Here is a 13,926-nt window from a genome sequence, read left to right on the forward strand (position 1 = left end):
TTTACCATCATGTGACCTTAGCTAAAAATAAAAATTTAAATGCACTGTACAGAAATCATCACTGCACACTCATCCTCACCACTAACATCACTCAACTTTTATAATCGCAAATCAATAAATACTTTTTTTTTTCAGGACGGCAAACCAACCGAAGGGATGCCCGTGGACTTCCAGTGGTCAATGTACGCTTCGATCGGCTACGATTACATGTATTTGTACTCCTTCGCAGTTTCCAAGGACCTCAGAAGAAATCAATTTTACCAACTGGTCGACGAATACTACGCGGAGCTCAAAAGTTTTCTTGCCGTTTGTGGCTATGACGTTGAAAAATTATGTTCTTACGAACAGCTTAAAGATGAGATCAAGAGTCAGGCCCTTGTAAGCTGCCTCACATTAATGGTCGCAACCCCTTTTTTCAAAAATCCAGAGTTAACTCTTCCAGAATTGCTCCTCTCCCCTTTAGCATACGCTGTGAATGAAGAGTATAAAAGTGTTGTGAACGACATGGTCACTGATTGGGCCAATTTAGGTTTCATTTAGCATTCATTGTTAAATTCGTTTTCGAATGTTGATAAATGATAACATTATTGATTTTTTATTGTAATATAATTATGTATTGTTATTATGTTTATGGTTTTGATACTTAATGTATTCTAACTTAAAACTGTGAAAAGCTTAGGATATAATTAACTTTCACACAGAGGCCAGGCAGCTAGGGAACAAATCAAATTATTTCATTTTTTTTTTTTAAGTAGACACACTACTATATACTATATGTATATGTACATTGTACAAACGCAACCGGCGGCGGCGGCGGCGGCCGGCCGGCTGGCTGGGTGGTCTAGTGGTCAGGACGTTAGCCGCGTAAGCTGAAGACGCGGGATCGATTCCCGCCTCGACCACCGGTGGACTTGGTCACTTTTTCTTTAGTGTATGATATCTATTTCAGTTTATAATTTCACACGCAGTATAATTTAATACATTTATTATTGAGCTAACTGTGGAATTAGGTCGATTGTGTAAGATAATACAATATATATATTATTAGTCTTCTTCTTCCCGCTAGACCTGTTCCCATTTACTTGGGGTAGGCCTTCCTTGTCCTCAATTTCCATCTAGCGCGGTCTTGCGCTGACTGACTGACTGATTACTTTAAATACAAAGAATTTAATTTCCGACCCATACAGAGACAATTAATATGAAAGTCGCTAAAGACCTAATATGTCACTTGTCACTGTGACAAGGTACAAAATGAGTTGGAAATGTAATTATTTGACTGTACAAAATAAAGGACAGATGGAAATCATAATGATATGTCCGCCTGTCCGTACATCGCAGCCATTCATCTCAAAAACTATAAGGTATATTTGAATGAAATTTATACCATTTGATGTATTCTGTAAACCGCTACTTACTTTCCACTTTGGCCATGGTTCCCAAGAAAGGATTTAAAATAAAAAGTGAATACTTCAGTAATATTTTTTAATATGTTATGAAATCGATGCCATAACTTTTTTCTATTACCTACTCAATTTGCCAGTTTTCCAGGATAATTATCAATATTTATTAAAATTTTGGAAATAATAAGTAGTAGGTAATATATAATAGCAGATTATGTACAGTCGCCATTAGACAGGTACCGGAGCAGTTGACGTGTTCACAAATATCTGAACAAAGCCTGGTATTTATTTTTTTCAAAGATTATTACTATTTTAGACTAGCAAACCAAGTACATTACGTTGAATAATTCTAATTGAAGACATCTAAAGGTTCATTGTAATTTGCTATTATGTCACCTTGTATCATATGATCACACTCAATTTACTCTTGCCAAGATAATAAAGTTAAATAAATGAGTTAACGGACTCCATTGTTACGCTCTCCAGTAAGGAACAAGTACGTAATCTAATCGGAATAAACACAATTAAGTGAAACAGTGTGGATTAGAATGGAAACTAAAAGCATCTATGTGCTCGGAAGGAGGGTGATCGATATGTTCTACGGCAAAGGGTTCTCTGACGTTAATATCCAGTTCGAAACGGGACCCGCGAAAGGTGAAGGAATTGTTGGTGAGATATTTCACGCCATTATCAGTGCAGTCAATAAGGATGGAGTCCCGCAGGAGTTTGAGACGGTCATCAAGTGCGCCCCCACCAACATAACCTTCCGCAAGACCATGCCAGTAAGGAACTTCTTTCTAAGAGAAGCTTTGTATTACAACAAAATCGTCCCAATATACGATAATCTGCAGGATCAATTCGAGTTATGTGTGCCGCAGGAAATGAGATGCTTTCTCCCTAAATGTTATGGAGTATGTGACGACTTCAGACAGGAAATGGTAATCCTCGAAGACCTAACTAAGAAAGGATTCAGTGTCGCACCGATACAGAGCGTAGATTATGACCACGCTGTAATTATGCTCCAAACTGTGGCAAAGCTACACGCTTTGTCTTTCATTTACGAACAACGCTATCCGAAAAGATTTAGAGAAATGGCGAACCAAATAAGTCGACACTTGTTTACTCCATTACACGATGAAGAATTCATTGCCACATGTATAATCCAACACGGAGAAAAGACTATGACACAATTCATAAGTGCCATTGCAGACGAATCATTGCGGAAACGGTTTGAGACAGTCGCGGGAACAAATTCGTTTAACAAACATATTGAACTTGCAAAAGCTGGAAAAACTATGGCTATTCTACACGGTGATAACTGGCATAATAACCACATGTTTAAATATAAGGTAAGACGTAAGACCATTCATAAATTTATGAAATGTAAATAGATTGAGACTCACACATCACATAAAAATTAAGTCTCCGGGCATACATACTTTGTAGGTACAATATTTATATTTTGATTTATATTGAATATTTTACTTTTAAATTTAATTTAATTGCCTTCTTAAACACTGAAAACACTTGTATGTGTGATATGAACAAAGTGTTATCTCCCCAAATCTAATACCTATTCTCTAAACTAAAGGTTCTATATTTACCTACATATTATTATTATCATATCTTAGATAATTCGCAGATTTTCTCGCATAAATCTTTTAGTGATTCACTATCAGTGTCGTCCGTCCGGCAATGTGATGCAACGTCTTCGACGGTCGAAGAGTTGATAGTAGTGCTTATTCTTTGTTTTAGAAAGGCAAGCCGATAGAAGGACCCCAACAGACTTCCAGTGGTCAAGATACGGCTCGATAGCTCAAGATTTCATGTATTTGTTCTTCTCCGATTCCGGGGATTTGCGAAGAAATCATTTCCACCAGCTGGTAGATGTATACTATGCAGAACTCAAAGGCTTTCTGTCTCTCTGTGGGTATGATGTTAACAAGTTTTGTTCATACGAACAATTCAAAGAGGAACTTAAAAGTTTGTTTTTAATAACCATGGTCGTATACATGCTTGCTACACCTTTTTTCAAAGATCCTGAGTTAACTCTTCCAGAAAGGCTTTCGTCCCCTGCAACGTACGCTGTGACTGAAGAATACAAACAAACTGTAAACGACATGGTCACTGACTGGGCAAAATTGGAATTTTATTAAACTTTCATTCGACTACCATTTTTTTAATGTAAAATGCAAGTGTGTACACATACATACATAAGATTATAGTAGGTATAACATAAGATTTGATGAAATAAAGAGTTAAAATTATGAAAATTTGGAATTATATTTGTAGGTTAGTGGCCCCTAAAGATGAACAACTCCCAGAAGATGAACGTTTCTTCAACAAACAATTTTACCTGCGTCTTCATTTGGTATACATTGCTAAAGTAAAACAATATAACATTTGACTTTGTTATCTACTTACAGTTCCTAAAATAACTAAAAACAATATAGGTTCATTTCAATTTGCTTTTACGTCTCCTCAGTGTGTCATTTGATCGTAGTATCTTTACTTTAGCCAAGATAACAATTACAGATAACTACTTATGTTAAAATGGAATTTCCCAACAGCAGCACGAGACAATGATTGTATGTAATTTTTCGTGACACACTACACACTACACTTGACATGATTCCGGTTTTCGTCGCATTTTTAATATTTGACAGGTAAAATTGTAGGCTGTGGTCCCACTAATAACGATGAGTGATATTATATTACCAAAAGAAACTTTGTGTTACACGAGAGTCGTCCCAATCGATGAAATTTTATCGATGATCAGGAGTTGAAAAATATTAATTACCAACCTAAATAGAATTTAATACGCGAGATCTCATGCAATTTACTTCACTATCTAATTATAATAATAATAAGCCCGCAGGGCAGCTTGTGGCGATCTGTAACGACCCCACAGATCCGAGAGCTCCCGAGAGTCGGTCAGGGTCTCCGTCTCCGGCGTGTCTTCGTCGTACGGTCGGAGTGGACCCCAAGGGGACCCGCAGGACTCCCGGCTCTGACTTGCCTTCATTGGCCATGTTTTTCGTAAATAACTCGTAAACGGTGGCCCATAGCAAAAAATAGTCTAAAGGCTGGCGTCCACTAGGCTCGCCGAGGCGAATCGCAATAATTCGCCTTCTATACATTTACTATGAAACTGCGTCTATTGATGAAGAGCCGCGGCGCGTCGAATCGAATTTACCATTCATAGTAAATGTATAGAAGGCCAATTATTGCGATTCGATTCGATTCGCCTCGGCGAGTCTAGTGGACGCCAGCCTTAATATGTAAATAATCTGTATAAAATTTCCTACAAAATAGTCAGTACCAGCTTAACATGACCTAAGTAAAAGTTGCATGGTTTTCGAAGTATTATAACCGATTTAGGTTTTTATTAATTTTGCTCTTTTTATCACTGACCGTTGAGTAACGGTGCCAGTATTCACTTGAAAAGCCCTCAAAGTAAATTTGAGAGTTAAGATTCACGAGGTAAGCAGGCTGTGTTTTTTCATTTAATTTCTACTACTAGGGTGTCCTACCTCCAGTGTCAGTTTGACGTTATATTTTTGGGACAACCTGTATATCTGTTTTTTATGAAATTTTGTACATATTATTTACGTAACAGACTATTTTTTGCTATAGGCTACTTTACGAGTTATTTGCGAAAAACTAAAAATAAATGACCTTAGAACAAATTATAAGTAACTTACCCACTTTAATATACTTTGAAATATTGATCCTAGGAAAAAAGTGGACTGAACCTTTTTTGTAGAAAATTTTATGTAATAGAACATTTTTTGCTACGGGCCGCCGCCTGCCAAAGATACAAAGTTTGATTATCTGTCCACAAGGGCCGATTGAATACTTTTCGCTTTAAATCATAATAGAATATCGGCAAAAAATGACAAACTTTGAATGGAGTTTTCCGATATTTAATTAAGAAGACCAATAGGTCCGCATTCTTTAAAAAAAAGTTGGTTAAAAGTATAAGTTTAGTAACTGAAATACATATTATGAATTAAAGTTTTTATTTTACACGCGATATTATCCGTTTACATGGTTTTTAATTTATTGGAATGGAATTTATTTGAGAACAAATGTTAAGCAATCAAAATAATTGTAGAGCTATAATTAACTAAATCCCTTCTTGTTTCGATATGATAAGAACTTGCAGCCCTTGCAGGGGCTGACTACTGGCTACCCAGAGCACAGTTGAACATTATTAAGAGGGATTGGGAAACACTAGGTATTTTGTATGATTAGTAATATTTAGGAAACTGCTTTAAGAGCGTATTTTTTACGTATACGTTTTGTGCTATTTTAGATAAATATACAAACGTTCGTGAATGTAGGAAAGTTAGGGTTTCTAGGAGACAACTGGGTGCGTAGCCAAGATGTCAATCGTTTACGCTCCGTAGCGATGTCTCTATCGCACTATCTCTGTCGCACTAATATGGAAGAGGGATACGAGAGAGAAAGGGAGAGTACCGTATCGTTCGCTACGGAGCGAAAAATACGTTTAATTTTTTTTTACTTCCAAATAGGAAAAATATAATGGTAATATATTCAATTCCTTACATTTTATTGATGAAAAATATTGTATAACAACAATATACATAAACGCAATATTTCACATTTCACCGACAAAATCGGAATTTCCTCGTTTTCCATACATCGTCGAAACGGCTTCTAATCATGTCTGTACTGACTTAAATAAAAGAACACCTTGATAGGTAATACCATGGATGTAATAAATGATTATGATTATGAATTGGCACCTTGGCTAGGCACTCTGGACGTTCAACACTTGTTATCCACCTTACTCGATTACGCAAGGAAAAATGGTCGTCGCCGTCTGTAGCTGTTAAAAAATATAATACTTACACCTTTTTCAAAATTGTATTAACACAAATACAGAAAAAATCAACAAAGAACAGCAATAATATAGTACCAGTAGACCCAGACGCTGGAAGTACCTTCAGGGAACTTCTCCAGTATGGAAGTTGCAGCAAGGCCCCACGGGACAGCAACAGCAGCCCCCCACACAGGGGGCGCAGCCCCTACAGCACACTCTGTCGCAACCTCCGGGGCAGCGCGCGAAAGTTCCAATGTTGAAGTCACGATAACAGCCGTACTGTGTAGGCATCTTGAGATTGTTCGGAAATTGCTAGGGTTTATTCAAATTGAACAATTTTTTATATAATTTTTGATTTTGAAGTTTTTTTGGATTTTGCTATAAATTTAAACTGATTATCAGTGTCAAGACGAGTTTAGAAGTTGAAAATTCGGCCAGTTTATACATTTACTATACCTATAGAGGTTTTATCTCGGTAGATAGGTTTCAAAAAAAAAAAAAATTCAAAATAAAATTCGGTAGATAGGTTTTAAGATATAGTCTTCTATCGCCATATTAAGACCGGCCACACACATCGCTTAAACATTCCGATTGATCAGTTGTCTCACGAACGTCTCGAATGTATAGATTAGCTGCCAATGTTTGCTTCCCAATATTTTTTGTTCCATTTTATTTATTTATTTAATCTTTTTAGCACAAAAGAAATACTTATCGTACAAAAGGTGGACTTCGCGTTTTTCCCCATTCTGTTTTTTAACCATTGTTTTATTTTCTCAGTTAATTTTATTACACACGTATGTCCCATTCGCTTTCTTCCCCAAATAGTAATATTTCCGAGAACATTTCCTTCTTACCCTGAGTCGACGGAGTCCCGCTATTTCTGGTCGGTTTGCCCTTCGCGGGCATCTGAAGCTACCTAACGAACCTAACCTACCTATACCTACCTATCGCCTTAGTGTGACTATCATGAAAACATTACACCTGGGACCTGACTGGGACAACCTGTAATCAAATTAATTAATATAAAAATAATCGACTGGTTTAAAAGCAGAATGGGGAAAAACGCAAATGGAACAAAAAAAATTGGGGAACAGAAATTTTGGGTAGCTAATCTAAATTCTCAAAAACAGGTGCGTCAGGAATTCATAATCTTAATTTTCATATTCTGAATTCAGAAAGCTGAAAAATTTATTATCTGAAAAAATCAGAATGTGTGTGGAACATAATGACATTGTATGGGATTCCGGGCTTTCTGAATTAAGAATCTGAATTCATAGAGACATTCCGGACGTGTGTGGCCGCCTGGCCGGCCAGACTCTACGTTCCTATCCTAACTCACTAGTGATTATATGCTCTTTGATCTCATCTATGGTTTTGACACATTGAAATCATTTGTTTTCCATATATTTTTATAGCAAGACGCAAAAATCAAAAAAAAGTAAAACATTTTTTTAGAAGCTTTCAGTTTATTTTGAAAATAAAACCAAGGTAAGTACAAAAAACAACATTTAAGTCGAAATACAAAGATTTGTAGATCAAATAAATATCAGGTTTACCATTACATGCTTTATTTACTTTCAAGCTTTCCTTTCTCAAACAACTTTTACGTATGTTTATTTTTATTTCAGTCCCAGTTTCAATATGCCAGTCCGGAACTGCTGTCTCGGTTGCCAAGGCAACATGTGCAGCCCCTGCGGCGGCTGCGGCAGCCGCATGGATTGCGGAACGGGACCCTGCTGCATACACTCGTACGGGGCTAACTGCCGCTCGCCGTGCGGGGACCGGGGTGTCATACATGGGTGAGTAACATTTGTGGCATGTGTAGCATACGCCGTATAGGCTGCAAAAGTTGTAAAGATTCTAGGTGGAGTCACTGACTGGAGTCTCCCTCCATGCACGCATGCTTCTTTATTTTTGCGGCATGTTAACTTAAATTAGACATGCACCTAACTTTGAATGAATTTAGGTGTGCTAGAAGTCATCCACATCTATACTGTCAGGAGGCCTAACTCAGCTAAAAGTGTTAAAACTGAAAATGTTTCGATAATAATACACTAAACAATAAACAATTATTGTTTAGTGTATTTTACAAAGTCAAGTAAAGAAGAATAGCAAACCATACCAAACATTCTAAGAAGTTCTTCCTCAACAGTCAAGAAGCTAACCTTGTGTTTCTAAATTTGTGGTGACGTTATTTTTTATAAGAACTTGACGTCTTTAATGGCACTTTTTCACTCTGTCGCCTTCCAAATCGGTGTTAGTCAGCTTAAACTAAGTTTAATGTTTATGCGGAAACTTAACCGTGTGCAAGTAAAATTGCGATGAATTTCTTAAACTGTCTGCGTTTTGTACGTTATTTCCTTTGCAATAAAGATAAAACAAATGTTTGTCGTAGATCCCGAGGCGGCTGCGCCGGCTCCTACTTCAGCTGCGGTCATGGCTGCATAGGGGGCTGCACCAGCGGACTTTGTGCTAGCTGCTGCGGCCCTCGCTGTGGATAGCCGACCATTATTGCTTCACACATTAGGGCCACCCCACACTAGCGTCTTTTGCGCAAACATGACGTCAGTGCGCAGTTGCGCCAACTTTGCGTCGAGCATTGGACGCCGACGCTCTAAATACACTTGTGTGAAGTTGCCTTTAGGGCGCTCGTCGTTGCACCAACCATTGGAAGACAGTCTTAACAGAAACACTATGTACGTAAATTTATGATGTTAATTTTTTTACATATTGCCTACTTTGTTCATCTTTCATTCAACTCAATAAATTCACACCGACTAATAATTTCAACGTCTCTACTAATTTCAAACGGCCATTCAATTAATACAGCCAATTTCACAGATTACATAGAAATCGATAGCAATTAATTATTGCGACAAAGACAAAGAGCGTAAGAACTGAAGATAGGGTTATTCCTATCGCTTAACAGAGCAGTCGCGTCATGCTTTACGTATTTAATGCGTATTGTGTTAATAAAATTTTATTTGGCATAATAAAATGCCAATAATATTAGGTATATTTCGTTAAGTGCTTTTCTATAGTGGCCTCCCAATCTCTACCAGTTAATAAGGACTCGAGATAATTTATAGGAAATCCAATAATTTGTAGAAAACTGATTGCGCAATGAAGAAATGATACAAATAAATTGAATAGAGTATGTACCTACTGATTTGCCGTCGGAAAGTTTCCAACATTTCAAAATTTGCACTTAGAAAAATTTCAGACACCTCATATTTTTGCTACGGAATCGAAATTTTCCATTTCCAAAATGATTCCTTTATTTCCTGTGATTTTTTTCCAGAACTTTCCGAGAATTTTTTCAACTTTTGAAGTCATTCTGCAATTTGACTAGCCCTAGTGGGTAGTGACCCAGTGACCCTGCCTGTAAAGCCGATGGTCCTGGGTTCGAATCCCGGTAAGGGCATTTATTTGTGTGATGAACACAAATATTTTTTCCTTGTCATGGGTGTTTTCTATCTATATAAGTATGAATATCGTCGCCTAGCACCAGCCTAGCACCCATAGTAGGTACAAGCTTTGCTTAGTTAGGGGTTAGGTTGATCTGTGTAAGATGCCCCTAATATTTATTTATTTATTTATTATTTACACATCTGTACAGTCGAGATTAAAGATATGTTCGATTTTTTGCCTTATTACAAAGGAGTAAGGAGTACGAAGTCGTCGTCAAGCAAAGGTAACAATAAGTTCAGGTCTAGGGCAGCGGTCACCGGTTATATGAAATATTTAGTGGTTGGCGCCAGACTCAGCTCCTGACCTTTGATTTGAAAGCTTTAAGGATCTACGTTCGGAGAGAGGTCGTGTTAACCTTTTAATCTGTGTGGTGGTCGAAAATCGTGAGTTCAAAAGTCGGTTTTATATAAAAACAAAACCAAAATAACTTAATTTCATTTATTTTTTTTAATAAGGGAACCGCCTTCATCGCCACTGAAAAGCACAAACTATTTTTTATTAGACCCCACCCCTATCCTTGTCCAGTCCATATCCCGTCGTAAAACAAATTTCTGCCAAAAAGTAATTAGTACCTAATAGTAAGCAAATTCATAACCATACGGGTAACTACTAAATTTTTGAAGGCGGTGCCAAACCAAAATTTTAGACAACGAAGAACGCTGCACCTACCTGCATAAAAAAGACAGTTTTTGAGTACAAAGCTATTACGATTATATTAAGGTGCAACCGACCGCGACCCTATTCCGCGCGGAATGTGTAGAAGTTTTTAGGCGCGCCGCACGCCTGTTTACCCTCGCCCGGCGGACCTGTTGCTGAATCGATTCAGCCCGGCGCTACCTTTAACCGGTACTTTATAAGTGGTACGTGCACTGTTCGATACTATATGACAACGTTCAACGTTCGCGTTCTACTCGTTTAAACCGTTTAGATGCATAATGCCAAAAACGCAAAACGCCATTTTGTCGTTTCGCGTAATTTAAAAAAAATACGCATTACGCCAAATACTCTTTATGCCATAAACGCAGAATGCCAAAAAACGCATAATGCCAAAAACGCATAACGCCAGAACTGTTTCCAAGATTTTTCAATTTTTGTATGAGTACCTACATATCTTTGGCAACTTAACTAGACGGAGCCCCGCTTCGCGGGGCTCCTATTTCTGGGCGATTTGCCCTTCGGGCATCTGAAGCTACCTAACGAACCTAACCTACCTACCTATTGATTTAGTGTGACATCCGTGAAAACATTACACTTTGTGGAAAAAAGCGTAGGTAGGTAGGTTAGGTTCGTCAGGTAGCTTCAGATGCCCGAAGGGCAAACCGCCCAGAAATAGGAGCCCCGCGAAGCGGTGCTCCGTCTAGAACGGGTCGAGGGGTTTCGTATAAAAACGATAACAAGGTTTGGATGATATCAAATAATTTGCTGGGTGTCATTAACTTTTGGCATTATGCGTATTTGGTTTTTTTACAGCTTTGGCATTCCCCGTGTTTGGCATTAACAGAATTTGGCAATACACGTCTTTGGCGTTTCGCGTATGAATGGCGTTTTGCGTTTTTGGCATTATGCGTCTAAAGGGTTTAAACACTATTTTTTTGCCCTGAATTCAAAAATAAATAGCAGGTATTTTCGGCAATATAATAGCTCCAAAAGTCCAAAAAATGTGCCTCTCTCTAACTTTGGTCCGTAGGTCAAAATTATGTTAAAAACCGGCCAAGTGCGAGTCGGACTCGCCCACCGAGGGTTCCGTACTTTTTAGTATTTGTTGTTATAAATAGTGGCAACAGAAATACATCATCTGTGAAAATTTCAACTGTCTAGCTATCACGGTTGATGAGATACAGCCTGCTGACAGACAGACGGACAGCGGAGTCTTAGTAATTGGGTCCCGTTTTTACCCTTTGGGTACGAAACCCTAAGGGTCGGTTGCACCAAACCGTCTGTCACCGTTAAAGCGTTCGCTAAATTTTATTGTATAGGAATTTCCATAGTACTCGGTTGAGTGATGTTGATCAGTCTGTTAAATATGGTTGGTGCAACAGGTTCTAAAAATCATGAATGTAGTGATTGTTATGTCCTGTGTCCTGTTACTTCCATTATAGCATGTACAGTCAGCAGCAGAAGTCGCTAAGTTGTGGTCAAAATAATCTATACACGCTCATAATCCCTTGACAATAAAGTTATGTTCTACATTGAGCATAGCCCGACATGAATTCCACGTACCACGTTTTACAAATGATATTATTTTTAGGTTACAGACGCGCAATCAAATGACAATAATTCACAGTCCACTAATTCATATCATGTCTAACGTCTAAGGATTTTTTTTTTAATTATAAACTGATCGGCGATTGGCCCTAGTGACACCTGATGGAAAGTGAAGACAGGGCCTAAGATGGTCTCACCGGTTCAGTAGCAGCCTATTCACTCTTGTTTTAAAGAGACCGAGGTCATATTGATCAGGGAATACAGATGGCGGGAGCGCATTCCATTCCTTAGCCGTCCGTACCAAAAAGGAGGAGGCAAAGCAGGAAAATGACCCTAAATCGTAATTTTCTTTGCCGCCGTCGTAATATTAAAAATAAACTTGATAAAGCCCAAAGAAACAAATGCTCACGAAATAATTTATCAATTTCGGCCCTTGTCGATTTCATGTCAAATATAGATATAGCTTGAATAATCACACTACGACGAGACGTCTCAAATTCCCCGAAGTACTTAACAAGAAAAATGGCTTGCTAGGTGCCCTTTGCCCTACGTACATAAAGTCAATGCTAAGTAAAATATGTAGGATTCTCTTAAGCTTAAGAGGAAAGAGGACAGCCGTTTCTCCATACAAACGTAGTCCTCATTTTCCTCTCTGGATATTGTATTGACATTATGGAAAATATTTTTACATAATTTGATGTATAATCATAGCTATACCCTACGTTAGACTCTTTTCTTTTTTTTATTATTGTAAAAATTAGGAGTGAAAAACCGATTTCATTTATAATATAATAATTAAAAATTCGAAAAAAAAATACAAACGTAGGGGCATAGCTGTCATGCCAGCACCAAACTTCGCTGTATTTGGCAAATATTCGTGTTGCGTCCCTTTTGTTTTGTACCTATGTCAAAGGAAAGAGATGCAACACGAATATTTGCCAAATAAGGCGAAGTGTGGTGGCAGCATCATGGTTAATATACAACAAAATGCGTCAAATGTTTTCAATAATGTTAATATCCAGAGAGGAAAATGAGGACTACTTACTTTTATTGTACGAAAAGGGGATTTCGCGCGGCTCCTACACTTTCGCCTTAATCTTAAGGGGCCCACTGATTACCAGTTCGCCGGACTATATCAGCCTGTCAGTTGTTCGGAACTGTCAACTTCTTGTTCTAACTGTGAGGCTGATATCGTCCGGCGGACTGGTAATCAGTGGGCCCCTGTAAAGATAGCTTTATGTTAGACTTGACAGGCTTTTATGAATAACACCGTTTATAAAAATCAAGAGAACGTGACCTCATGCTCTGACTGGGCACACTGAGTTTTCCTTGTTCCCCATTTTTAACCGACTTCATTCTGTCTTTATTGCATTAATTAAATGACTACATTGTACCTGTCGCACTACCTACGTGCGATGTCCATAAATTTCATATCGTACGAGTACATATACTATAGTTTTGTATTTATGCAGGGGGAAGTTTGGGAGAATTGACCCAAATCCGCCATTCCAATTTAACCCTCTGAGCTAAGATTTGACACATTTGACATACCTACAGCTGTATTCTTATTTAGGATTCATGGTCTGTACTCAGCGACTACAATACGAGCGAGTTTATAGTTTTAGATCCAGTCTTATATTCTAACGTTGGAAACAGGAAAGGTTTGTAGCTACCTATAAAACTTCTTCTTCTTCTTTAAAAGTTAGTTCAAATGTAGCGTAGAATGTATCTAAACCGGGTCACGAAAACTATTCCCACATATAATTCATATAGGTACGTAGATGTACCTACTAAAAGTATAATCCTCCCACTTAGCTTTGCCGCGTAGTCGTAATTAGATGCACTTAATAACTAGTTAGTTAAAACCACTAGGAAGGCTAAATACTAAGTACGCTGTAATGTACTTGGTACCCACTGTCAGTAGGTATATACATAGTAGAAACACGTCATTACTAGATTTAAACTATTTATTTGCGTACTCCTTTTTTCCCCGGCCTTCCC

General features: G+C 37.9%; 2 protein-coding genes across 2 annotated transcripts; both read left to right on the forward strand.

The window, feature by feature from the left end:
• Positions 1-1,786: 1,786 nt before the first annotated feature.
• Positions 1,787-3,589, forward strand: LOC134743917 (uncharacterized). Its single transcript, XM_063677550.1, has 2 exons — positions 1,787-2,749; positions 3,156-3,589. The coding sequence occupies exons 1-2, from the start codon at positions 1,949-1,951 to the stop codon at positions 3,213-3,215; spliced, it is 861 nt and encodes a 286-aa protein (XP_063533620.1). The 5' UTR covers positions 1,787-1,948; the 3' UTR covers positions 3,216-3,589.
• Positions 3,590-7,890: 4,301 nt separating this feature from the next.
• Positions 7,891-8,764, forward strand: LOC134743918 (keratin-associated protein 5-4-like). The gene is made up of 2 exons (XM_063677551.1): positions 7,891-8,048; positions 8,645-8,764. The coding sequence occupies exons 1-2, from the start codon at positions 7,891-7,893 to the stop codon at positions 8,748-8,750; spliced, it is 264 nt and encodes an 87-aa protein (XP_063533621.1). The 3' UTR covers positions 8,751-8,764.
• Positions 8,765-13,926: the final 5,162 nt, after the last annotated feature.

This window comes from Cydia strobilella, chromosome 9 (genome assembly GCF_947568885.1).
Source record: "Cydia strobilella chromosome 9, ilCydStro3.1, whole genome shotgun sequence".
In the NCBI taxonomy this organism is placed as follows: domain Eukaryota; kingdom Metazoa; phylum Arthropoda; class Insecta; order Lepidoptera; family Tortricidae; genus Cydia; species Cydia strobilella.

Excerpts from the sequence above, each read along its gene's own strand:
- LOC134743917 (XM_063677550.1), top strand. The coding sequence starts at position 1,949 with ATGGAAACTAAAAGCATCTATGTGCTCGGAAGGAGGGTGATCGATATG. Across the intron at positions 2,750-3,155 it reads ACCACATGTTTAAATATAAG|AAAGGCAAGCCGATAGAAGG; the intron begins GTAAGACGTAAG and ends TCTTTGTTTTAG.
- LOC134743918 (XM_063677551.1), top strand. The coding sequence starts at position 7,891 with ATGCCAGTCCGGAACTGCTGTCTCGGTTGCCAAGGCAACATGTGCAGC. Across the intron at positions 8,049-8,644 it reads GACCGGGGTGTCATACATGG|ATCCCGAGGCGGCTGCGCCG; the intron begins GTGAGTAACATT and ends TGTTTGTCGTAG.